Here is a 26581-nt window from a genome sequence, read left to right as displayed (position 1 = left end):
ACGTCTTTCAGAGAGCTGATCTGGAGGATAGATCAGGGATGGAATTTCTTGCAATGAAAGGTATTCCATTTGGGAGCTAATAAGGAAAAGCACTCCTTTTGCCCGGTATTTAAAAATGAAGGAAAAAGTGTTTCAGTGATATATGTTTTTCTGCTTCTCTTGGGTCCAGCTGCATTTGCCTGCCCACAACTGTCCAGATTTTAAATTGAAGAAATCTTTCTTAGCAAGGAAGTTAAAGAAAAAGTGTTGCTTCACCCTCCATCAACAGTATCTTTATTTCCTCATGAATTATCTAAATTCGTCGAAGGTGAATTACAGTTAGTCTGAGTAAAACAGTTGAGTGAATCTGACAGCAGCCTATCTGAGTTAGGGATGTAAGGAGTTAAGGGGTGAGGGAATCTCTCGGGGGCTGTATATTTTTCTCATTACAACATAATAGTTGTTTAGAAGATGACTAGATACTCTCTAGTCAACTTTCTAGACTAAAATACTGTCAATCAGTCTCTGAAATAGTTTCTTTTCTTATTTTATCAAAATGATTGACAACAAACAAAGTGTGCTTTCATGCTCCTATTTTTAAGTGTGGCTCTTCAGGCTTTGCTCTGCACTGACAGTTAAAGGTACCATTGCTGGCTGGATTTGTCAAAGCCCAGATGCTGAGCAGATTGTATTACAGTAGGCAGTAAGAATGCTACGCTGGAACCACACTGCTACATCAAACACCTCCTCTGGATTAGAGCCCATAGGGAGTGCAGTCTCCCTCACAGCAGCTAAAAGACATGTGGAGCATAGATAGGGGATTATCAGGACCTCCCACTCAGGCTTGGTTTTTTTTCATTGTAACAGATGTGGATGCTGAAAGACGCATCTGAGAAGGGACCGAGGTGGAAAGTGTGTGAGTGCGCATGTGTTTGGGGAGCTTCGCCTTCACTGCCGTGTTATTTGTTTGTCCATGCAGCAGTGTGCTCTCATGCTAAAAGAAGAGTGTGTGTGTCACAGCTCTGCATCACTGAAGTGGGTGGGAGCAGGTGGGGGAATGGCTCTGGGAGTTTAGGGAGGCAGTTATAAGAGTGTGCTGCCCAGGTCATGGTTTCTCAGTGTGTCTCTGTCAAAGGATTGTACCGCAGAGTGTCTTGTGCTGCTCTGACCTGGAAAGACCCCTGGCACTGCATCACAGAAAGGTATTGTATAATCCAAACCAAATGGTTAATGTTGTTTAGATTTTTTTGCAATGTGTTTCACACGCAGTAAAGTAAACCTAAGTAATGACAGAACAGAGTATATATACACATATAAAGTATATGTATGCATCAGTTTTATCACTTATCTTTTATATGCAAACATCTTTGGGACAAAACCTTGGTTACCTATCATCTTAAATAGAAAAAAAAACATTTGCACATTCAGCTAAATGTATTAAGTGAAATTCTAAATCTGACTGTAAGTGTAAGAGGTTTGCTTCAGGTGAGAGTTTGTTAAAAATTTCCACTTTCTAAAGTTTTCCTTGCATCACCTTCCAGTGCACTTGTTTCTCGGCAGCACCTGCGTCTGTCTTATATTTCCTTTTTTGTTAGGCGAGGAAGATGAGGATTACGGAGGTTCTGGTCCTTCTCTGCATGATCTCAACATGTGGAGCTCAGAAATGGAAACAGGAAACCTCAAGCTGGGATCCTAAAGGTCAGGGACGATATGTCATCACGCTACACAATCTGTAAATGATTATCAATAATGTTGCCTTCCAGAAGCAATTAAATCAAGATTGTGTTTATAGTATTTAGCCTAGATAGACTCAGTAAGTCAAGTTTCTGTCTTCAGCAGAACACATCAACGGCAAGACTTGTTCCAACCTGACTCAGGTACTGGACAACTGGAAATATGCTATTCTCACCCAAGTGAAAGACCTGCTGATTAATGACCATGCTTCTGTCCTTCCTGAATACAACAGGTGGGTCACACTGGCTTCTGACTGCAGTGATGATACACAAACAAGCTAGAAAAAAAAGAAAAGAAGCATTAAATTTCAATGTTGAGTAAGAGAGAGGTGAAATGTGCAAGAATAACAACGCTCAGTGACGTCAGTGAACATTTTATTGTTCACAGTCGTACAAAATTATGTAATTTGCTTTGCTCTGACTGCACATGACTGTGGACCTCTCAGAGCCAGCTAATGTGATCCATGATCGTCATGGTCCATGCAAGGCCGACTCTGCTTTGTAAATGACCTCACTACAGAGACTGTGCCAAGAGAAAACGGGAAATGTTTCAGCCTCATGTTCAGATGAATAGAGTTTTTTCTGGCAGACATTACTCAAAGTCATTGACCCTTTCCTCTGGAGATCAGGCTCTGGAGAATGATACCAACAGCCAGGAGGATGTTTAATTAAACATTCCCAAATAACCATTTCAGGTGGACTGCAGGCTCAGTGTCCTTTGTTAAATTTGGGCCAAAAAAACAGCTTTTTTTGTAATTGAAGCTTTTTCTTAAGGGTCTTCCATTCGTTATGTCTGTTATCCTGATGTTTCCTGCAGATGAAGGGCCTGTTTCTGCTTAACAGCAAGTCGTGACTTTCATGTTGCCAATTTGACTTGGTCCTCCTCTCACTAATGTTTTGCCAAAGAACAAAGTTCCTATTTTGTGTGAGCTTATGGAGAATTGCAGTGCCAGAGTTCTTAGACTAGTCAGTTGAATACTGCAACCATTTATTCATTTGTACTTTCCCAAATGTGTTTGCATTTGTTCAGGATCCAGCCCTTGTCAGATGCTCTGGGAGACCTCTACAGGCAGTTTAACGCTCTGAAAGACGAGCTGGTACGTCTCACCACAAAGTTTGACAGAGTGGAGGCTTTTGTGGATGACCTTAAGGATGGCAGATTCACTTTGCCTCACCGACCCGTACGGAGGATTCCCCCCACTGTTGGTGTGAGGTCTCCACTGCAAGCACAGATGAGGGCTCCTGACAGAAGGGTAATCACAAGGCCAACGCTGATCAGAGCAAGGAGAGGGCCACAGAGACCTTAGACCTGTTGCCTACTGGTTTTTGTCCATCATAAATGCTGATGTGTTGAACAAGAACTGATATGTTTATATATTTTTCAGAAGATTTGTTTCTATTGTTTTGTTGATGAGAGTGATGTGATAAAAAAAAAATCACGTATATGAGACTGACTTAATGATGCATGTTGTAGGAAAATGTTCTTATTTTCACAGCTCTGTACAAAGTCACTTTTAACCACAAGGTGGCAGCATCTATCAAATTATCTCGACTATCATCTCGATGCTCTTTGTAACTGCTGGGCATAACACAATCGATGAAAAGGTAGTGTAGAATCATGATATCATACATTATGTATACACTTGTTTCATATTATTTAACACCGTGACCTCTTCTGTTTTTGATTTGCTTGTAAAATTATTAAAAATGGATTCCTGCACTTAAAAAATACTAATCGCCATTTGGTACATTTGGTGCATGGCGTTTTTTTTTTTCCTGCAACAACCAGAATGATTAAATAAATATTTTATGAAGATTTTATGAACAAACAACTCTGGTGAGGAAATATCTGTGGAGATTTGGGACACCTGCAAAGCTAACTCAATACAATGAACACTGTAATGTAGTTAGGAAGAGATAACAAACCATCATGATGAGTCAGTAGTAATGTGAAGAATAAAGAAACAAAATAAAAATGCACAGCAATAAACTTAACATTGTTATTTTGTACAAATAAAAGTTTTTGTCTACATTGACAGTAATGAAAACAGTAATGAATATCTCCAAGGACGAATTTATAAACCATGCAGATGTAATCAAAGCTCCTCCTCCTGTCAGTCACTGTCAGTTTCAGTGTTGTATTAAATTGCTCCTCCAGCTCCTCCTCTCCTCATCCTCCAAACCCTCTCATCTGTCAGCAGTGAGCTCACTTTCCAAGTTACAAGGCCATTCTCAGCACACACTGACAACATGCTGGGGACCCTCTGCACTCTCATCACTGCTCTAACATGTAAGGAGGCTGACTTACTGCAGCTCTGACCTCATGTTGGATTCATCAGTCTGTGTGTTTGTCTTGACTCTATGTCCTCTTGTTGTTTCCAGGTGTGAGTGGTGTGACGGTGGTGACACAGAAGCCTCCTGTTGTGGCGGTTAGGACAGGAGAGACACCCACCATGGACTGTAACCTTGGGACTGTTACTGGTAGTGCTGCTCGCTGGTATAAACAGATTCCAGGAGGAGTTCCTCAGTATGTACTGAGGTTTCATCATAGTGACAGTGCTCCAAGCTATGGCTCTGGTTTCTCCTCTCCCAAGTTCACATCTACTCATCAGTCAACATCAGATTATCGTTTGATCATCAACAATGTGGAGGAGGGAGACTCAGCAGTCTATTACTGTAAAACATGGGATGGCTCTGTCAATGAGTGGGTATCACAGTGATTTACACTGTGACAAAAACCTCCTCACTGAACACTTCTGCTTTTTCAGTCTCTGACACGTCAACTAATAGTAAAACCAACAAACACTCTATGAACTACCACCACACAAAATGATTTTTTAAAAATGTAAAGATATAGCATTTTTACTTCGTTTTCTAAATCCACTCTAAATCCTCCATTTATATGGGCTTTGCATACATACTGAAATGACAATAAATAAAGCAAAACACCAGTAAATGTACTCCATGCATGACTTCTGACATGGTCAGTCTGTACAGGCCCCAAATGCCACTGTTTCCCCCTTCTTAAAAATTTTTTTTATATCATGAAAAGTTGACATGAGCTTTTCTGAATACACAAAGACTGATTTATTTTTCTTGAAAGATGATGTTCAAACTGTTACTGACAGTGCTGCTCACTGGTATAAACAGATTCCAGGAGGAGTTCCTCTGTTTGTGCTTGTGTATGATCACAGGTGGTGGTCTGTAACTTATGGCTCTGGTTTCTCCTCTTCAAAGTTCACATCCACTCATCAGTCAACGTTAGATTATCATTTGATCATCAGCAACATGGAGGAGGGTCAACAATCACAAACCATGCAGATGTAACCAAAGCTCCTCCTCCTGTCAGTCACTGTCAGTTTCAGTGTTGTATTAAATTGCTCCTCCAGCTCCTCCTCTCCTCATCCTCCAAACCCTCTCATCTGTCAGCAGTGAGCTCACTTTCCAAGTTACAAGGCCATTCTCAGCACACACTGACAACATGCTGGGGACCCTCTGCACTCTCATCACTGCTCTAACATGTAAGGAGGCTGACTTACTGCAGCTCTGACCTCATGTTGGATTCATCAGTCTGTGTGTTTGTCTTGACTCCATGTCCTCTTGTTGTTTCCAGGTGTGAGTGGTGTGACGGTGGTGACACAGAAGCCTCCTGTTGTGACGGTGAGGACAGGAGAGACAGCCACCATGGACTGTAACCTGGGGACTGTTACTGATGCTAGTGCTCGCTGGTATAAACAGATTCCAGGAGGAGTTCCTCAGTTTGTACTGAAGTTTTATCATGGTGACAGTGCTCCAACATATGGCTCTGGTTTCTCCTCTTCCAAGTTCACATCTACTCATCAGTCAAAATCAGATTATAATTTGATCATCAACAATGCGGAGGAGGGAGACTCAGCAGTCTATTACTGTCACACATGGGATGACTCTGCTAAGCAGCACGTATCACGGTGATTTACACTGTGACAAAAACCTCCCCAATAAGTACTTCTGCTTTTTAAGCCCCTCACACAATTTTACTACATTTGTAGCTTTCAGCCAAGTACCCCACATACAGTATATTCACATAGTGCATAATTCTTAAATAAACAAAATAAAGTTGTCACGTATTCTTTATCATTGTGACAACAACGTGAACACTAATAACCTCAAACCCCTAAAATGCAAGTGAAACACAGTTTCACAGTTTTTGTGTTTGTGAAACACAGAAAAGGTCCAAGATCCAAATCATGCATGTTGTGGACATTTGCTATGCATCTAAACCATTTGCCAAACAAAACCATCAACTCTCTGTTCATTATACAACAGACTTTCCCAGTCCAAATTTTCTATCTGATCTGAAAAGAATATTATACAGCAACATAATTCCTTACATGTGTGAATGTTTTAGTATCTGTTTGATTGTAGAAAAATAAATAATGCAGCATGTTAATGAAATCACCACCAATGGAGACAATTATTCCTTCAAAATGATAGCAACACCATGATACATTTCATTAAAGTTAGGTATAAAATGAAAGTGAAAGGTATAGATGTAAAACCACTTAGCTGATTAATGAATGAAAATTTGTTGCGTGTAACTGCTGACACTCCTCCTTCTACACTTCTCCTCTCCTCAGTGTCTTTATAAGCTTCAGTCTCTCTTCTCCTCACACTCCAACCCTGCTCACGTCTCAGCTGGACAGTAAGGGACGTTTACACCACACACTGACAACATGCTGGGGACCCTCTGCACTCTCATCACTGCTCTGATATGTAAGATATTCTTCTTAATCCTTTCACAACAAATATTTTCAGACATGCACCTTTCACTCATGTATTTCTCTGTGTGTGTTGACAGATGTTGATGCAGTGAAAGTGTTGACCCAGACACCTGCTTTCCACTCAGTTTCTACAAGACAAGAAGTTGTTCTCAACTGCAACATTCAGAGAGATGATGATGCTTCTGTCATTTGGTACAAACAGGTTCCTGGTGAAGCTCCTCAGTATATTCTCAAATTTTACCATTCTCACAGTTCACCAGAATTTGGAACAGGATTCTCCTCAGACCGTTTCTACTCTAAAGCCTCATGAAACATAGATTACCAGTTCATCATTAAGCGGGCAGAGGCAGGAGACTCTGCTGTCTATTACTGTAACACATGGGACAACTCTGCTAAAGAAAACATATCACAGTGATTCACACCATAACAAAAACCTCCTCATAAAAACTTCTGCTTAATACAACACTTCACAATTCAGAACACCACCTGATATGTGCCATTGCTCCCTACTGACTCCGGGTTCCCATCATGTACAGTTCACACAGCTCAGCACAGCTCAATGTAGATTTCAGCTTCATTACATGCACACATTTAGCCCAGAAACCAACTAGTGCTCATGTACATGAACACTACCTGGGACAGAGTTTCTGTGTAATAGTTAGTCTGTGATATTTTGATGAAACACAACTTTATTTAGTGCATTCTACCATGAATATGTACAACATTTAATACAAGAATGCTACTTGTAAATACATTTTCCTTTCCAATAAAAGCATAATGGAGAGCAAGATTTGATAACTATTTGTAGACTGTCTTTAGTTGTCGGCAAAAGTTGAGGCGTTAGAACAATCAGATAAAATGAGTAATAACTGAAACCGAGTTTTCATCCTCTATCAGTGAAGCATCACCTCTCTACTCCGCCCACAAATGCTTCCCAGCATGCACCTGCAGGCCTCCTCTGCTTTTCTTCACTCCATGTAAATGAACAGGTCAAGTGTCAGGCCTCTTTATAGTCACTGACAACTTACCTCTGATGTATGTAAATTAGAGTAAAACCTTATATCCTGAAACAAATAGATGATTGTTTGAAAAACTGCAATTAATGTTGAAAAATAGAAAAGATTAGAAAAATTATAAAAACTTTCACGCATGAATCCTATTGATGATGTTATTATTGTATTTTGTAAAATGTTCACCTACACTAACAACAAAGGATAAATTAAAACTATTTCAGTCCAAAGACAAGGAAAGACCAACAAATGCAATAAATCATGCAGATATAACCAAAGCTCCTCCTCCTGTCAGTCACTGTCAGTTTCAGTGTTGTATTAAATTGCTCCTCCAGCTCCTCCTCTCCTCATCCTCCAAACCCTCTCATCTGTCAGCAGTGAGCTCACTTTCCAAGTTACAAGGCCATTCTCAGCACACACTGACAACATGCTGGGGACCCTCTGCACTCTCATCACTGCTCTAACATGTAAGGAGGCTGACTTACTGCAGCTCTGACCTCATGTTGGATTCATCAGTCTGTGTGTTTGTCTTGACTCCATGTCCTCTTGTTGTTTCCAGGTGTGAGTGGTGTGACGGTGGTGACGCAGACGCCTCCTGTTGTGACGGTGAAGACAAGAGAGACAGTCACCATGGACTGTAACCTTGGGACTGTTACTAATGAAAGAGCATGTTGGTATAAACAGGTTCCAGGAGGAGTTCCTCAGTTTGTACTGAGCTGGTTTCATGGCTGGAGCTCTGTCAATTATGGCTCTGGGTTTTCATCTCAGAGATTCAATTCAAATCATCAGTCAAAATCAGATTATCGTTTGATCATCAACAATGTGGAGGAGGGAGACTCAGCAGTCTATTACTGTAAAACATGGGACACTTCTGTTCGTGAGTACGTATCACAGTGATTTACACTGTGACAAAAACCTCCTCACTAAATACTTCTGCTTTTCCAGTCACTGAGAAAAGCCAGGCCAAGCCAACAAGAAGTACAGCCCATAATATACAATGTATGAGTATAATGTATGAGTTCTTGACAGAAATGCTCTGGTGCACATGTAGTGATGATTGTTACATAAGTACTTGCATTAAAAAATAATCCTGTTACACTTTTCTGATTTAATTATGAACAAACATTTACATAAACTCTACACCCTGATAAATCCTGTTTAATATTAACACATAGTGTAACATACAACTGAGAGAAAATGTGAAACCTAATACAAATTAATTTAGAATTTGCACTTTTAGATACAGTGATAATTTAGAATTTATCACTGTATCTAACTGATTTTCTGCTAATGTAAAAACACAATAACACAGTATGTTTAAAAGAAAATTAATTAACACACCCCCTTGAGTTAATGAGACAGATAAGCACAGCAACGATTTTCCAAAGAAAACAGTATTCACACATAGCTGAACAATATCCTCATAACATTATAACACTGAAAGCAAATAATATAAATTCTTGTATTTATTATATATTTCTAATACATTGATCAAAACAAATAGGGTAAAGATTCAAGCTCATAATGTTTTCTTGGTAGTGGATTAAAAAAAACTTAAAAGTTCAAAATGTAAAACTGTGATGTGAAATAAACATTTTTATTTATAGCATGCACTGTTCATGATTCTGTTCCAGTTTCTGGACTCATTTACAACGTGAGGGCCAGAATTTCACATTCAGCTATGAACTCATGAAGAAATATATTTTGGCAGAATCAGTCCTTTCAATCATGTGTAAAAATAAATAAATCAATATGCGAATAGCAAATGATTGTTATACGACAGCTGAATTTACTACTCAAAGGATATCAGTCAACTTCCTAAAACAATATGAAAACATGTTACAGATACATAAAGGAGATGATTTATGAATGAAATCTGAGTCTTAAGTGTTGAAACTCCTCCTCCTCCCCTTCTCCTCTCCTCAGTGTCTTTATAAGCTTCAGTCTCTCTTCTCCTCACACTCCAACCCTGCTCACCTCTCAGCTGGACAGTAAGGGACGTTTACATCACACACTGACAACATGCTGGGGACCCTCTGCACTCTCATCACTGCTCTGACATGTAAGATATGCTTCTCAATCCTTTCACAAAAGGTATTTTCTGACATTGACCTTTGACTCATGTATTTCTGTGTGTGTGTTGACAGATGTTGATGCAGTGATAGTGGTGACCCAGACCCCTGCTGTCCACACAGTTTCTACAGGACAAGAAGTTGTTCTTAACTGTAACATTGAAAGATATGATACTGCTTCTGTCAGTTGGTATAAACAGGTTCCTGGCAAAGCTCCTCAGTTTGTTCTGAAATTTTTTTATGGGGACAATTCACTAAACTTTGGAACAGGATTCTCCTCAGACCGCTTCAACTCTAAATACTCATCAAACATAGATTACCAGTTCATCATTAAGCGGGCAGAGGCAGGAGACTCTGCTGTCTATTACTGTAAAGGATGGGACAACTCTGCCAAGGAGTACATATCACAGTGATTCACACTATAACAAAAACCTCCTCATAAAAACTTCTGCTTAATACAACACTTCACAATTCAGAACACCACCTGAAATGTGCTATTGCTCCCTACTGACTCCAGGTTCCCATTACTTTGACCAACATCAAACTTAAACATCAGAAAAACTGTAACAAAACATCAAAGGACACTAAATAAACTCGTCTACAGACAGGATAAGAGAAGAACTGCAACAGTGTTTTGGAAAATGAGAAAACTGATGAAGTGAATGAGATGTTGACAGTGAAAGTTGGTCTCAACAGGATGTTTCAGTTCCACTCCCCTCATCAGTGAGAGTCAGGAGGTTTTTGTACAGCCATGTGTACAAACTGAATCACTGTGGTATTTGGACAAGGCACCAAGCTGATTGTGACAAGTAAGTACTTTTAAACTGACCATTAAGGAACAGTGATTCTCTGTTTCTGTCTCAAATTGATAAAAAAAAAAACCACACACTTATATGTGGCTTCATCTGAACATTGTTCGGTGAATTATAGCTGAAAATGATAAAGTATATCATCTTTGCTTTGATATCACAGTGTCTCTCACAGAAATGTGAGAAATGTGCAAATGATCAGAAAAAATCTGCCAATGATTTGAAATGTTTTCTACAAATGCTCCGCAGTTTTTTGATGGTTGAAATAATTTTAACAGATGACCAACATTTACAGGAATGTGCTTATGGATTTTCAACATTTTTTAACAAATGAAATCTTTGCCAAGACATTCTAGCAATGTTAGAAACTCTGAATGTTTTACATCACAATATCATTGCACCTGTGGTTTTTAATTTTTATGTGTCATTTAACATTTATCTGAATTATATAATTTTTTTTTCTGCTGATGAAAAACACAGCAAAGGCAAAGTGAGAACTGGTATGCCATAAGTTCTCCCAGTGACTGTTATATTAGTATTCACATACCATTTTGTTGCACCTAAATGCTGATTAGCATTTTGAATGATCATATTCTAAATTACTTCATGAAAATTTTGCCAAGAAAACAACCTGTACGCATGTTTTGGATGAAGATTTCTTTCAGTTTGGCCTCATTATTATTTCGTCAGCTCAACTTTACCCTCGACCCTTTCACTGTCATGCTATAAATTAATATTTTGACTCATTGTCATTCTATTAATGTCCTCCATGTATTTTCAGGCCCCAGCCTCTCTCCTCCTGTCCTGACAGTCTTCCCTCCGTCCAGTGCTGAGCTCCAGTCCAACCAAGCCACTCTGGTCTGTCTGTCCAGTCAGTCTGTGCCTTTTGCAGATGTGAGCTGGTTGGTTGCTGGGAATCCAGTGAGCAGTGGGATCTCTACCAGCACCCCTGTTCAGAAACCAGACCGGTCTTTCCAAATCAGCAGCTATCTGTCCATCCAGACATCAGACTGGAACATGGATAAGATTTACACATGTAAAGTGTCTCTGGGCTCCCAGACTTCAGAGAAAAACATCAACAAGTCAGACTGTTCCACTGAAGAATAGTAGAGGAGCAGAATGACTGTTTAACATCTGCTTCTTTGCTGTTTGTGCTGTTTGCTCATTACAAGGTTTCCAAGTTAGAAGAGATGTGTCTGTATGCTTGTAATAAATGTTGTGACGGTTAGGTGGAGGTGTTGTATCAGCTTTGCAATTGCTGCGTTCAACTGAGAATTGTTCAATAAAAAAAGCATTGTGTTCAAAACAAGTCTGTATTCATTTGTACTCTGAATACAGATTGCACACCCGATTCTGCTGTAATGTTTTCACTGACTGAAGTGTTATTTCTAGATTAGTCTTCCTTTCCTTTCATGATCAATATTTAATTATCATCTTCAGTTTATAGTTGCAGTAAGATGTGGGGGGAAAAAATCACATAAAATGAGTTGTAGGTGAAAAACTGCATTTTCATCTTCAGTATGTGAACCATCTCCTACCTAATCCTCTCTCTTTTCCCTCCCAGGATACACTTTCAAGCCTTACTTGTTCATGTAGTGAAACAGGAAACATGGGGATAATATGAAGTATGACATACAACAAGGTTCTTCTGGCTGAGAGTCTGATGGATAGATATAGATATAGATATAGATATAGATATAGATAAAGATAAAGATATAGATATAGATATAGATAAAGATAAAGATAAAGATAAAGATATAGATATAAATATAGATATAGATATAGATATAGATAGACATATATTTCTTCTAATGCTGTAGGTCATTATCTTGATGTAGTCCGTACACTGGACTGCTGTAATTTTACTAAAAGATGTAAAAAATTGTGGTGTTAAAACTTTTGACCCTTTTCATCAGAAGTCAAAGAAAACATTGACTTCTCTCTGACTGCTATATTCCCAGTCAACATGTCAGTCAGTAGGTGAAAAGCAGAAGTGTTCAGTGAGGAGGTTTTTGTCACAGTGTAAATCACTGTGATACGTGTTCACTGGCAGAATGATCCCATGTTTGACAGTAATAGACTGCTGAGTCTCCCTCCTCCACATTGTTGATGATCAAACGATAATCTGATGTTGACTGATGAGTAGTTGTGAACTTGGGGGATGAAAACCCAGAGCCATAGCTTGGAGCACTATCAAGACGATAAAAATAGAGTATAAATTGAGTGACTCCTCCTGGAATCTGTTTATACCAGCGAGCAGCACGATCAGTAACAGTCCCCAGGTTACAGTCCATGGTGGCTGTCTCTCCTGTCCTCACTGTTACAACAGGAGGCTTCTGTGTCAGCACCGTCACACCACTCACACCTGGAAACAACAAGAGGACATGGAGTCAAGACAAACACACAGACTGATGAATCCAACATGAGGTCAGAGCTGCAGTAAGTCAGCCTCCTTACATGTTAGAGCAGTGATGAGAGTGCAGAGGGTCCCCAGCATGTTGTCAGTGTGTGCTGAGAATGGCCTTGTAACTTGGAAAGTGAGCTCACTGCTGACAGATGAGAGGGTTTGGAGGATGAGGAGAGGAGGAGCTGGAGGAGCAATTTAATACAACACTGAAACTGAGACTGACTGACAGGAGGAGGAGCTTTGGTTACATCTGCGTGATTTATCGCATTTGTTGGTCTCTCATTGCCTTTGAAGTGAAAAAGTTTTAATTTATCCTTTGTTGTTAGTGTAGGTGAACACTTACAAAATACAATGTCATGATGTCAAAAAAGACAGCAGTTTAATATAATTATTTCTGGTTGCTGTTGTAACCTTATTCATAGCTGTTAGAGAACATATCTGTCACAACATTATGATTTCAAAGAGATTTGCTCCTGCTTCTATGGGAATAGGTTTGTTTCTTTCTTCACTTCTTCTTTCTCTAATTTTCAGATTATCAGCTTCATCTGATTAATAATTGTTCATATTATTAAACTGGAGCATCTAGAATAGAATAGAATAGAATAGAATAGAATAGAATAGAATAGAATAGAATGCCTTTTATTGTCATTGGACATCTTTTACATGTACAACGAGATGGAAAGCATCTCCTTCTCCAGTGCAACATGTATGAATATACAACATAGAATAGAATAAAATAAAATAAAATAAAACTAACTTTTAAGTCAAAACACATGAACATAATTTACTCATACTGGAGGTGAACTGTCTGTGATTGCCTTAATGTTAACAATTAAATTATCTAATATGATTGTATAATTATTAATTATCAGCATGTTTCCAGTCAGAGACAGTTTCATCGTTTTTTAGGAGGGTTGACCTGACACCAGACATCTTCATTTACATGAAGCTATAAATAAGGAGAGGCAGCCTGCAGGTGCATCGTGAGAAGGCAAAGAGGGAGGAGTAGAGAGGTGATGCTTCACCGATGGAGGATGAAAACTCAGTTTCAGTTGTCACTCATTTTATCTTGTTGTTCTAACATTTCAACTACTGCGGACAACAAAAAAACATCCTAAAATAGTTTTCAGATCTTGCCCTGTATTATGCTTTTATCAGAAAGGAAAATGTATCGGCAAAGAACTGTTCTGAATTAAAACAGAGTATGTATTCAAGTAAGGATAGAAGAAATATTTCGCTACCTGTGTGTTTTGATCTTGTAATTGCCAGTGACATGTGTAAATCTGATTACAATTCTGATATGTTTGTCGTATGAATAAATACAAATCATGTTTTTGATCACAGAGTTTTTATTTCATTGAATGAAGGATGAAAAATGCAGCAATTGCAAAGCTGATACAACACCTCCACCTAACTGTCACAACATTTATTACAAGCATGCAGACACATCTGTTCTAACCTGAAAACCTTGTAATGAGCAAACAGCACGAACAGTAAAGAAGCAGATGTTAAACAGTCATTCTGCTCCTCTACTATTCTTCAGTGGAACAGTCTGACTTGTTGATGTTTTTCTCTGAAGTCTGGGAGCCCAGAGACACTTTACATGTGTAAATCTTATCCATGTTCCAGTCTGACGTCTGGATGGACAGATAGCTGCTGATTTGGAAAGTCTGGTCTGGTTTCCGAACAGGGGTGCTGGTAGAGATCCCACTGCTCACTGGATTCCCAGCAACCAACCAGCTCACATCTGCAAAAGGCACAGACTGACTGGACAGACAGACCAGAGTGGCTTCGCTGGACTGGAGCTCAGCACTGGACGGAGGGAAGACTGTCAGGACAGGAGGAGAGAGGCTGGAGCCTGAAAATACATGGAGGACATTAATAACAGGACAAGAAATCAGATCATAAATACAAAGCATGAAAGGAACAGATTAATTTAGTACTTGAGCTGACAATACACAGATCACAATGCAAGCAGGTTTAAGCAAGCAAAAACATAAATTATCACTGATAATATGAATATGAATATGAGTTATGTTCCATTTAAAAAAAAACATCCATCAATCATAAATCATTAATATTGTATTTGTCTCAGTCCAGGTTTTATGAGGGAAACATTCATAAAGTCACCTTCTGTGTTTCACAAAAATCGAATTAACTCAGTTCAGTCACTGTGACAGAATTACAGTATGTCAGTCACTTGTCTTCAGTGATGTCCATCAAACCACTAATGATGAAAAACTGGTTCATTTCAAAAATCAGTAATGATGTTCATGTAAATACAAAATTATCCCTGAAATTTGAACATTTAAAATATAAATATTTCAAACAAAGTAATTAATAGCTAATATCACAATTATCTTGAAATTTCATTGAACAAAGGCTTGTGGAAAGTTAATACCTTTGTCAGAATCATGAAAATAATTCAGCCCAATCTTGTAAATGTTGCTCATCTGTGAAAACTACCTCAACCATCACAAAACTGTGGATCATTTGTGGAAAATGTTTCAAATATTTGGATTACTTGCAGATCTGTCTCTTGCTTTCAAAGACAGTCTGTTCACAAAGCTCATCTACAACATCTGTTATTCACTGAACAATATATTAGATGTTCTTGAAGAAGAACTGAAACGTAAACCTATAATTTTTTATCAATTTGAGACAGAAACAGAGAATCAGTGTTCTTTAATGGTCAGTTTAAAAGTACTTACTTGTTACAATCAGCTTGGTGCCTTGTCCGAATACCACAGTGATTCAGTTTGTACACATGGCTGTACAAAAACCTCCTGACTCTCACTGATGAGGGGAGTGGAACTGAAACATCCTGTTGAGACCAACTTTCACTGTCAACATCTCATTCACTTCAAAGGTCTGTTTATTTTTTTTCCAAAACTCTGCTGCATTTGTGGATTTTAGTCTGATTCCTCTGCTGCATCTGTTTATTTACATGATGAGGACGTTAAAAGTCCAAATATTATAACTGAATTCACACTGATGATTCTCAAATTGATGTAATGAAGAGAACATTAATACACTAGTCAAGCAAATGTTGTTCAAACATTATATATTTAATGAAACACTTTTGTATATCTAGATTATTTCATTCTGTATCCTTCCCTCCTTCATTCTCTTCAGGTTTAGTGGATTTATTTTGATCAGAATTTATTCAAATCTGTTGTGAGTATCTCACTGAGGTTTTTGTTATGGTGTGAATCACTGTGATACAGTTGCAGAAGCAGAGCTGTCCCATGTCCCACAGTAATAGACAGCAGAGTCTCCTGCCTCTGCCCGCTTAATTATGAACTGGTAATCTATGTTTGATGAGGATTTAGAGTTGAAGCGGTCTGAGGAGAATCCCGTTCCAAAGCTTGGTGAACTGCTCCCATGGCTAAATCTCAGCACATACTGAGGAGCTTCACCAGGAACCTGTTTGTACCAATAAACATAATATCCATCATATCTCTGAATGTTGCAGTTGAGAACAACTTCTTGTCCTGTAGAAACTGAGTGGACAGCAGGCGTCTGGGTCAGCACTATCACTGCATCAACATCTGTCAACACATACAGAGAAATACATGAGTCAAAGGTTCATGTTTGAAAATATTTTTTACAACAGCATTAAGAAGAATATCTTACATGTCAGAGCAGTGATGAGAGTGCAGAGGGTCCCCAGCATGTTGTCAGTGTGTGGTGTAAACGTCCCTTACTGTCCAGCTGAGAGGTGAGCAGGGTTGGAGTGTGAGGAGAAGAGAGACTGAAGCTTATAAAGACACTGAGGAGAGGAGAAGTACAGGAGGAGGAGTTTCAGCACTCAACACTCAGATTTAATTCAAAAATCAAATACATCTTGATTTGTGCTGGTCACAAACATATCTTCATGTTTATTTGTTTATATTTTAATGTTACTTTTGGCTGAATCATGTGGAAGACATGGTGTAAATGAAAATGTTTACTTCATGTTCCAGTGTCATACTCTTTTCAGAGTTCTCTACAAAGATCTGTACAATGAAATTTAAAGTCAGAATTTTATGTGATGGAGGGCAACATGCCCGCGTGGGTTTTTTTTTCCGGGTACTCCGGCTTCCTCCCACAATCCCAAAAACATGCACATTAGGTTAATTGGCTCCTCAATATTACTGATGAAAACATCATCAACAATGACAAAAGGAATTACCAATATATTACTTACTCCCAAAAATACTACAAATAAGAGTTTGATAGCTTGTTCTTTCACGCACAGCAGAAAACTGAGCAAATGAAAATGTCCAGATTCAGACATTATAATGTTTCAAGTAAATTATATAAATATCACATAACATTCATTCATTCATTTTCTATACCACTTGATATATCAGGATCGCGGGAGAGCTGGAGCCTTTCCCAGCTGACTACAGACGAGAGGCGGCGTACACCCTGGTTGCCAGTCAATCATAGGGCCGACACAAAGACAAATAACCACACATGCACACGCTCAGAGAGACTGAAGCTTATAAAGGCTTATAATGGCACTGAGGAGAAGCAGAGGAGGAGGAGTTTCAACACTTTGATTTCATTCATAAATCAAATTCATTTTGACTTGTGTTGATCACAAACATATCTTCATGTTTATTTGTTTATAATTTAATGTTAACTTAGGCTGAATTGTGTCCAGGGTCCGGTGTAAATGAAAATGTTTACTTCATGTTCCAGTGTCACACTATTCCCTACTCATGGTTCTCCACAAAGATCTTTACAATGAAAATTAAAGTCAGAATGTTATATGATTTTTATGTCATTTATTCTGATTAATCTATTGGAAGAATTGTAAATCTTTGAACCTTGATGATCTGTCAAGAAAACTGAGACATTTACACATGCCCCACTTAAACCTGTCTGTGAACTGTCAAACTGTTATTTATAATATTTGTTGGAGTGAGTCATATTTTTGTTTTTCATTTTGTCATTGTTGATGTTGCTCAGCTCATGCATCACTCAATTTTCTGTTAAAAAAAAACAATCAACAATGTGATCATCTGCAAAAAAAAAATCAATCAATAAATAACATCTCATCAGTTTTAAGGTTCATGTTTTCTTCCAGTTGTGCATTGTATTATGTGTAAGCAGTGTTCTATAGTGAGTAAGGTGTGTATTTAATGTAACCAAAATATATTCCATATTGATGGGGACTCCAGTCTTTAATTAACTGTAAACACAGCAGGAGTCACTGAAATTATATGGCAAGTTGTCAGGTGAATGTAGCATTTCCAGTTGTTTATGTTTTAGCGGCAAATTATGTAACATTTTACTTGTAATTGTAGCGTTGCCATATGTTGTCTGACAACGCTGTTTATGAAGCAGGAACAAAGCCGTTAGATTATTTTTCAGTCGATTATTTTACAGATATTCCACATTACATGTGCAACAATTTAACTATATCAATAAAGATTTATTTATTATCTGACTTTGTATCTCAAAATAGGACATTGTAGCAAACTATATATAAACTGACTGTTATCATGAGTGCCAAGGGATATTTACTGAAAACATCGATTTTTACTACATTTAGCACAAACTTTGTTTTCTAGTGGTTTATATTTTCTAGGAATCATTTTGTGTGTTCATCTATTTATGTAGTTATTTTGGTGAAGCATCTGCAGATAACATAGTGTGTATAATTATTTTAGCACTAGGACAAATAAGTGGATTGATGTGAGAATCCAATAAAATGATTTAAAATATCACATCTTATTATTTAGAAAAATAATCACAAGTCTCTGAAAACATCTCCTGATGGATTCAATCTCAGTCAAAATGTGTCAGCAGGTCAAAAAGCAGAAGTGTTTAGTGAGGAGGTTTTTGTCACAGTGTAAATCACTGTGATGCTTCTTCTTTAGCAGAGTCGTCCCATGTGTGACAGTAATAGACAGCAGAGTCTCCTGCCTCTGCCCGCTTAATGATGAACTGGTAATCTATGTTTGAAGAGGCTTTAGAGTTCAAGCGATCTGAGGAGAATCCTGTTCCAAAGTAGAGTGAACTGCTCCCATAGTAAAATGCAAGAACATACTGAGGAGCTTCACCAGGAACCTGTTTGTACCACTTGACATAAGCGCTATCATATCTCTGAATGTTGCAGTTGAGAACAACTTCTTGTCCTGTAGAAACTGTGTGGACAGCAGGCGTCTGGGTCACCACTATCACTGCATCAACATCTGTCAACACACAGAGAAATACATGAGTCAAAGGTTCATGTTTGAAAATATTTGTTGTGAAAGGATTGAGAAGAATATCTTACATGTCAGAGCAGTGATGAGAGTGCAGAGGGTCCCCAGCATGTTGTCAGTGTGTGGTGTAAACGTCCCTCACTGTCCAGCTGAGAGGTGAGCAGGGTTGGAGTGTGAGGAGAAGAGAGACTGAAGTTTATAAAGACACTGAGGAGAGGAGAAGTGGAGGAGGAGGAGTTTCAACACTCAACACTCAGCTTTCATTCGTAAATCATTAATAGAGACTCTGGTCTTAAATTTACTGCAAACTCAGCTAGAGTCACTTAAATTGGACAAGTTATTTTCTTTTTTTTCGCATTTTCATTTGTTTGTGCTTTAGCAGCAAATGATGTAACATTTTACTTATTTTTACTCCTCCATGTTGTTGATGATCAAATGATAATCTAATGTTGACTGATGAGTGGATGTAAACTTTGAAGAGGAGAAACCAGAGCCATAAGTTACAGACCACCACCTGTGATCGTTCACAAGCACAGAGTAATCTGTTTATACCAGTGAGCAGCACTATATGTAAAACTTTTTTATGACACTAAAAAAAACACTTTCGTATGGTATGGTATGGTGAAAACAGTGTCATTTGAAGCCTGTCCGGTTTGACCAAGTTGTATGTTTGGAGTATATTCACTGCTGTTTTAATTTGTTTATTGACATTTTATTATGTACACATAATTTAATCATTTAGAAAACATAGTAAAACATAATGAAATCTAATATGTTTACATTGTTGAAAAATATCAGTGTACAGGATGGTGTGGTAGTTTACAGAGAGTGCTGTTTGTTAATTTTACTATTAGTTGGCATGTGTCAAATTGAAAAAGCAGAAGTGTTCAATGAGGAGCTTTTTGTCACAGTGTAAATCACGGTGATACGTACTCAGCAACAGAGTTGTCCCATGTTTGACAGTAATAGACTGCTGAGTCTCCCTCCTCCACATTGTTGATGATCAAACGATAATCTGATGTTGACTGATGAGTAGATGTGAACTTGGGAGAGGAGAAACCAGAGCCATATGTTGGAGCACTGCTACCATGATAAAAATAAAGTACAAACTGAGGAACTCCTCCTGGAATCTGTTTATACAAGCGAACAGCACTGTCAATCCCCAGGTTACAGTCCATGGTGACTGTCTCTCCTGTCCTCACCGTCACAACAGGAGGCTTCTGTGTCACCACCGTCACACCACTCACACCTGGAAACAACAAGAGGACATGGAGTCAAGACAAACACACAGACTGATGAATCCAACATGAGGTCAGAGCTGCAGTAAGTCAGCCTCCTTACATGTTAGAGCAGTGATGAGAGTGCAGAGGGTCCCCAGCATGTTGTCAGTGTGTGCTGAGAATGGCCTTGTAACTTGGAAAGTGAGCTCACTGCTGACAGATGAGAGGGTTTGGAGGATGAGGAGAGGAGGAGCTGGAGGAGCAATTTAATACAACACTGAAACTGACAGTAACTGACAGAAGGAGGAACTTTGGTTACATCACCACGGTTTGTGATTTTGACCCTCCTCCATGTTGTTTTGACTAAGGATTGGAAGTTAACTTTGAAGAGGAGAAACCAGAGCCATAAGTTACAGACCACCACCTGTGATCATACACAAGCACAAACAGAAGAACTCCTCCTGGAATCTGTTTATACCAGTGAGCAGCACTGTCTGTAACAGTTTGAACATCATCTTTCAAGAAAAATAAACCAACCTTTGTGTGTTCATAAAAGCTCCTGTAATTTATTTATGACATGAAGAAAAACAAACTTTAAGTATTGTGAAACAGTGCCATTTGAAGTCTGTCCAGTTTGACCATATCAGATGTTATGCATGGAGTTTACTGGTGTTTTACTTTGTTTATTGACATTTAAGAATGTAAGCAAAGCCTATATAAATGGAGGATTTAGAGTGGATTTAGAAAACAGTAAAAATCCAATAAAATGTTTTAAAAAATCATTTTGTGTGGTGGTAGTTTACAGAGTGTGCTGTTTGTTGGTTTTACTATTAGTTGACGTGTGTCAGAGACTGAAAAAGCAGAAGTGTTCAGTGAGGAGGTTTTTGTCACAGTGTAAATCACTGTGATACCCACTCACTGACAGAACCATCCCATGTTTGACAGTAATAGACTGCTGAGTCTCCCTCCTCCACATTGTTGATGATCAAACGATAATCTGATGTTGACTGATAAGTACATGTGACCTTTGAAGAGGAGAAACCAGAGCCATAGGTTACAGACCACCACCTGTGATCGTACACAAGCACAAACTGAGGAACTCCTCCTGGAATTTGTTTATACCAGCGAGCAGAACTGTCAGTAACAGTCCCCAGGTTACAGTCCATGGTGGCTGTCTCTCCTGTCCTCACTGTCACAACAGGAGGCTTCTGTGTCAGCACCGTCACACCACTCACACCTGGAAACAACAAGAGGACATGGAGTCAAGACAAACACACAGACTGATGAATCCAACATGAGGTCAGAGCTGCAGTAAGTCAGCCTCCTTACATGTTAGAGCAGTGATGAGAGTGCAGAGGGTCCCCAGCATGTTGTCAGTGTGTGCTGAGAATGGCCTTGTAACTTGGAAAGTGAGCTCACTGCTGACAGATGAGAGGGTTTGGAGGATGAGGAGAGGAGGAGCTGGAGGAGCAATTTAATACAACACTGAAACTGACAGTGACTGACAGGAGGAGGAGCTTTGGATTTGCAATACCTTCAATCTGTCTGACACCGCCTGGGAAGATTTCATTAATTTCAAAGAAGGGAAATGCTCCTTACTCTGATCATATTACAGTTATGATAAGTTACAGATAAGTTATTGACATTACTTATCTACAGTGGAGAGAATGATGCCATCTGATGTTTTAAACTTCTCCTAAGGAGGAAAACAGTGTTTTTTGTCATTGATAATGTGAGAAAATAAGCCTGTTGTTTCAGAGTTGTATATGTTTTTCCATCTCCAGTGGTTAATGACTGAGATTTTACAACTTTCATTTAAATGTCAGATATTTGCTTTCAATTAATTTTCGTAGAACAAAATTGACTCAGTCTAGTTTCCAAGTTTTCACTTGTGAACAGTGAATGTTTTTTGATAAATGTAACCTTGGAGTTTGCACATAACACACACACACACACATTGTATCTGACCAAATGATAGTTGACATGTCATTTACATGAATCTATAAATGAGAAGAGGAGGCCTGCAGGTGCATCCTGGGCAGGAAGAGAGGGAGGAGTAGAGAGGTGACGCTTCACTGACTGAGGATGAAAATTCAGTTTCAGGTGCTTCACTTCATGGGATTTTTCTAACTTTTCTTTTTGGTTAAAAAATCTGAATAAGAAATCTTATACTTTCCTCTCTGTTATGCTATTTTGAAAAAGTACACCTAAATGAAATGTAGCTTTCTGAAATTAGATGCATTAAAACTTATTCATGCAATGATGAAGTAGGAAAATGTCTCTTGTGTGTGCATGTGTGTGTGTGTTCTGAATTGATTTTGTTTGTGAGTGAATGAAATCATCAGAAAAATCAATTTTTGAAAATCTGACAATCATTGCTGTCAAAACAGTATTTTTTTAAATTGTGGTTTCATGAGAACAAATGAAAATAAACTGTCGCAATGAAATGTTTTTATTTTATTGAATGATTGAAATGCAGCAATTGCAAAGCTGATACAACACCTCCACCCAACTGTCACAACATTTATTACAAGCATGCAGACACATCTGTTCTGACATGGAAACCTTGTAATGAGCAAACAGCACAAACAGTAAAGAAGCAGATTTTAAACAGTCAATCTGCTCCTCTACTATTCTTCAGTGGAACAGTCTGACTTGTTGATGTTTTTCTCTGAAGTCTGGGAGCCCAGAGACACTTTGCATGTGTAAATCTTATCCATGTTCCAGTCTGACGTCTGGATGGACAGATAGCTGCTGATTTGGAAAGTCTGGTCTGATTTCTGAACAGGGGTGCTGGTAGAGATCCCACTGCTCACTGGATTCCCAGCAACCAACCAGCTCACATGTGCAAAAGGCACAGACTGACTGGACAGACAGACCAGAGTGGCTTTGCTGGACTGGAGCTCAGCACTGGACGGAGGGAAGACTGTCAGGACAGGAGGAGAGAGGCTGGAGCCTAAAACACATGGAGGACATTAATAACAGGACAAGAAATCAGATCATAAATACAAAGCATGAAAAGAACAGATTAATTTAGTACTTGAGCTGACAATACACAGATCACAATGCAAGCAAGTTTAAGCAAGCGAAAACATAAATTATCACTGATAATATGAATATGAATATGAGTTATGTTCCATTAAAAAATAATCATAATCAAAACAATCATAAATCATTAATATTGTATTTGTCTCAGTCCAGTTTTTATGAGGGAAACATTCATGAAGTCACCTTCTGTGTTTTACAAAAATCGAATTAACTCAGTTCAGTCACTATGACAGAATTACACTATGTCAGTCACTTGTCTTCAGTGGTGTCCATCAAACCACTAATGATGAAAAAATCAACAACAATGTTCATGTAAATAGAGAATTATCCCTGAAATTTGGACATTTAAAATATAAATATTTCGAACAAAGGAATTAATAACTAATATCACAATTATCTTGAAATTTAATTGAACAAAGGCTTATGGAAAGTTAATACCTTTGTCAGAATCATGAAAATAATTGAGCCCAATCTTGCAAATATTGCTCATCTGTGAAAACTACCTCAATCATCATAAAACTGTGCATCATTTGTGGAAAATGTTTCAAATATTTGGATTATTCGCAGATCTGTCTCTTGCTTTCAAAGACATAGTCTGTTCACAAGGCTCATTTACAACATCTGTTATTCACTGAACAATATATTAAATGTTCTGAAAAAAGAACTGAAACATAAACCTATAATTTTTTTATAAATTTGAGACAGAAACAGAGAATCAATGTTCTTTAATGTACTTACTTGTCACAATCAGCTTGGTGCCTTGTCCGAATACCACAGTGATTCAGTTTGTACACATGGTTGTACAAAAACCTCCTGACTCTCACTGATGAGGGGAGTGGAACTGAAACATCCTGTTGAGACCAACTTTCACTGTCAACACCTCATTCACTTCAAAGGTCTGTTTATTTTTTTTCCAAAACTCTGCTGCATTTGTGGATTTTAGTCTGATTCCTCTGCTGCATCTGTTTATTTACATGATGAGGATGTTAAAAGTCCAAATACTATCACTGAATTCCCACTGATGATTCTCAAACTGCTGTAATGAAAAGAACATTAATCCATTAGTCCAGAAAACGTTGTCCAAATGTTATATAATTAATTAAACACTTTTGTAACTCTAGAGCATTTCATTCTGTATCCTTCCTTCATTCTCTTCAGGTTAGGTGGATTTATTTTGGTCAGAATTTATTCAAATCTATAGTGAGTCTCTCACTGAGGTTTTTGTTATGGTGTGAATCACTGTGATACAGCTGCATCAGCAGAGTCGTCCCATGTCTCACAGTAATAGACAGCAGAGTCTCCTGCCTCTGCCCGCTTAATGATGAACTGGTAATCTATGTCTGATGAGGATTTAGAGTTGAAGCGATCTGAGGAGAATCCTGTTCCAAAGTCTAATGAACTGTACTCATGTAAAAATCCAAGAACATACTGAGGAGCTTCACCAGGAACCTGTTTGTACCAATTGACATAATTTGTATCATATCTCTGAATGTTGCAGTTGAGAACAACTTCTTGTCCTGTAGAAACTGAGTGGACAGCAGGCGTCTGGGTCAGCACTATCACTGCATCAACATCTGTCAACACACACAGAGAAATACATGAGTCAAAGGTTCATGTCTGAAAACATTTTTTCTAAAAGGATTGAGAAGGAATATCTTACATGTCAGAGCAGTGATGAGAGTGCAGAGGGCCCCCAGCATGTTGTCAGTGTGTGGTGTAAACGTCCCTTACTGTCCAGCTGAGAGGTGAGCAGGGTTGGAGTGTGAGGAGAAGAGAGACTGAGGATTATAAAGACACTGAGGAGAGGAGAAGTGGAGGAGGAGGAGTTTTAGCACTCAACACTCAGATTTCATTCATAACTCAAATACATCTTGATTTGTGTTGTTCACAAACAAATCTTCATGTTTATTTGTTCATGTTTTATTGATGTTGATGTTTTCATCACTAATATTGAATTCAGCACTTTCATCAATCAATTTTCTGTTAAAAATACGATCAATGATGTGATCAAATGAAAAATAAATAAAAAAATAACAGGAAAAAGCATATTCTACATTAATGGGGACTCTGGTGTTTAATTTACTGCAAACACAGGAGTCACTGAAATTTTAAGACAAGTTTTCAGGTGAATGTGGCGTTTTCATTTGTTTGTGTTTTAGCTGTAAATGATGGAACTTTCTGCACAGCAATTAACAATATGCATAAGGATTTAAATATCATCTGCGTTTATATGAGGCAGCAAACTATCTGTAAACTGATACTTATATGAGGCAGCAAACTATCTGTAAACTGACTGTTTTATCATGAGTGTCAAGAGATATTAACATTTACTGAAAACATTGATTTGACTACAATTAAATGGAACATTTTTGGTGGTTTATATTTACTAGGATTACATTTTGTGTTTTTATCTATTTATGTGCTTATTTTGTTAACGCATGTGCACATAACTATTTTAGCATTAGGATGGATTGATGTCAGAATCCAATAAAACTGTTTCAAACATCACATATCAGATGTTTTAGGTAAATAATCAGAAATTTCGGAAAACATCTCCCCACGGATTCAATCTCAGTCAAGTGTAAGCAGGTCAAAAAGCAGTAGTATTCAGTGAGAAGGTTTTTGTCACAGTGTAAATCACTGTGATACGTCCTGCTTAGCAGAGTTGTCCCATGTCTCACAGTAATAGACTGCAGAGTCTCCTGCCTCTGCCCGCTTAATGATGAACTGGTAATCTATGTTTGATGAGACTTTAGAGTTGAAGCGGTCTGAGGACAATCCTGTTCCAAAGCTCGGTGAACTGTGATCATGGTAAAATCTCAGCACATACTGAGGAGCTTCACCAGGAACCTGTTTGTACCAATAAACATAATAGCTTTCAGGTCTCTGAATGTTGCATTTGAGAACAACTTCTTGTCCTGTAGAAACTGAGTGGACAGCAGGCGTCTGGGTCACCACTTTCGCTGCATCAACATCTGTCAACACACACAGAGAAATACATGAGTCAAAGGTGCACGTCTCAAAATATTTTTAATATAAGCATATCTTACATGTCAGAGCAGTGATGAGAGTGCAGAGGGTCCCCAGCATGTTGTCAGTGTGTGCTGAGAATGGCCTTGTAACTTGGAAAGTGAGCTCACTGCTGACAGATGAGAGGGTTTGGAGGATGAGGAGAGGAGGAGCTGGAGGAGCAATTTAATACAACACTGAAACTGACAGTGACTGACAGGAGGAGGAGCTTTGGTTATACAGTCCTTTCAGTCTGTCTGACACTACTTAGTGACATTTTAGTCAAAGCAGGGAGTCGCTGCTTTCTCTGATCATACTATAGTAGATGATATTA

At 38.4% G+C, this 26581-nt stretch overlaps 4 protein-coding genes and 2 gene segments (V, D, J or C); 3 read left to right on the top strand and 3 right to left on the bottom strand.

Moving 5' to 3' along the window:
- Nucleotides 1-1048: 1048 nt before the first annotated feature.
- On the top strand, nucleotides 1049-3707 carry si:dkey-282h22.5 (uncharacterized protein LOC107988040 homolog). Its single transcript, XM_041063027.1, has 4 exons — nucleotides 1049-1181; nucleotides 1575-1677; nucleotides 1819-1945; nucleotides 2743-3707. Exons 2-4 carry the CDS (start codon nucleotides 1584-1586, stop codon nucleotides 3017-3019), a joined length of 498 nt encoding a protein of 165 aa, XP_040918961.1. The 5' UTR covers nucleotides 1049-1181; nucleotides 1575-1583; the 3' UTR covers nucleotides 3020-3707.
- A 134-nt stretch (nucleotides 3708-3841) lies between these two features.
- LOC121199028 (immunoglobulin lambda-1 light chain-like) lies at nucleotides 3842-11686 on the top strand. Of its 3 annotated transcripts, none has more exons than XM_041063470.1 (4): nucleotides 3842-4002; nucleotides 4095-4420; nucleotides 10330-10363; nucleotides 11145-11685. In XM_041063470.1, exons 1-4 carry the CDS (start codon nucleotides 3963-3965, stop codon nucleotides 11468-11470), a joined length of 726 nt encoding a protein of 241 aa, XP_040919404.1. In that variant the 5' UTR covers nucleotides 3842-3962; the 3' UTR covers nucleotides 11471-11685. The 3 variants fall into 3 exon arrangements, with proteins under 3 accessions (XP_040919404.1, XP_040919403.1, XP_040919405.1); XM_041063469.1 differs by lacking the exons at nucleotides 3842-4002; nucleotides 4095-4420 and adding exons at nucleotides 5073-5233; nucleotides 5326-5651 and having other exon boundaries at nucleotides 11145-11683; XM_041063471.1 differs by lacking the exons at nucleotides 3842-4002; nucleotides 4095-4420 and adding exons at nucleotides 7788-7949; nucleotides 8042-8367 and having other exon boundaries at nucleotides 11145-11686.
- On the top strand, nucleotides 9445-10314 carry LOC121199029. The segment is given in 2 exon segments: nucleotides 9445-9544; nucleotides 9630-10314. Coding segments are annotated over 2 exon segments (378 nt in total).
- Nucleotides 11687-14101: 2415 nt separating the features above from the next.
- On the bottom strand, nucleotides 14102-20472 carry LOC121198884 (immunoglobulin lambda-1 light chain-like). Of its 2 annotated transcripts, none has more exons than XM_041063249.1 (4): nucleotides 20312-20472; nucleotides 19900-20219; nucleotides 15482-15515; nucleotides 14102-14628 (listed from the first exon to the last, which is right to left on the bottom strand). In XM_041063249.1, the coding sequence occupies exons 1-4, from the start codon at nucleotides 20349-20351 to the stop codon at nucleotides 14303-14305; spliced, it is 720 nt and encodes a 239-aa protein (XP_040919183.1). In that variant the 5' UTR covers nucleotides 20352-20472; the 3' UTR covers nucleotides 14102-14302. The 2 variants fall into 2 exon arrangements, with proteins under 2 accessions (XP_040919183.1, XP_040919182.1); XM_041063248.1 differs by lacking the exons at nucleotides 19900-20219; nucleotides 20312-20472 and adding exons at nucleotides 15996-16321; nucleotides 16407-16564.
- LOC121198886 lies at nucleotides 18130-19141 on the bottom strand. The segment is given in 2 exon segments: nucleotides 18130-18958; nucleotides 19042-19141. Coding segments are annotated over 2 exon segments (378 nt in total).
- A 2162-nt stretch (nucleotides 20473-22634) lies between the features above and the next one.
- Nucleotides 22635-26449, bottom strand: LOC121198885 (immunoglobulin lambda-1 light chain-like). 3 transcript variants are annotated; one of them, XM_041063252.1, is made up of 4 exons: nucleotides 26289-26449; nucleotides 24487-24812; nucleotides 23977-24010; nucleotides 22635-23146 (listed from the first exon to the last, which is right to left on the bottom strand). In XM_041063252.1, the coding sequence occupies exons 1-4, from the start codon at nucleotides 26326-26328 to the stop codon at nucleotides 22821-22823; spliced, it is 726 nt and encodes a 241-aa protein (XP_040919186.1). In that variant the 5' UTR covers nucleotides 26329-26449; the 3' UTR covers nucleotides 22635-22820. The 3 variants fall into 3 exon arrangements, with proteins under 3 accessions (XP_040919186.1, XP_040919184.1, XP_040919185.1); XM_041063250.1 differs by lacking the exon at nucleotides 24487-24812 and adding an exon at nucleotides 25888-26213 and having other exon boundaries at nucleotides 26289-26447; XM_041063251.1 differs by lacking the exon at nucleotides 26289-26449 and adding an exon at nucleotides 24899-25038.
- Nucleotides 26450-26581: the final 132 nt, after the last annotated feature.

Source organism: Toxotes jaculatrix, chromosome 18 (assembly GCF_017976425.1).
Source record: "Toxotes jaculatrix isolate fToxJac2 chromosome 18, fToxJac2.pri, whole genome shotgun sequence".
NCBI lineage: Eukaryota > Metazoa > Chordata > Actinopteri > Toxotidae > Toxotes > Toxotes jaculatrix.
This window is presented reverse-complemented; position numbering and strand designations above follow the sequence as displayed.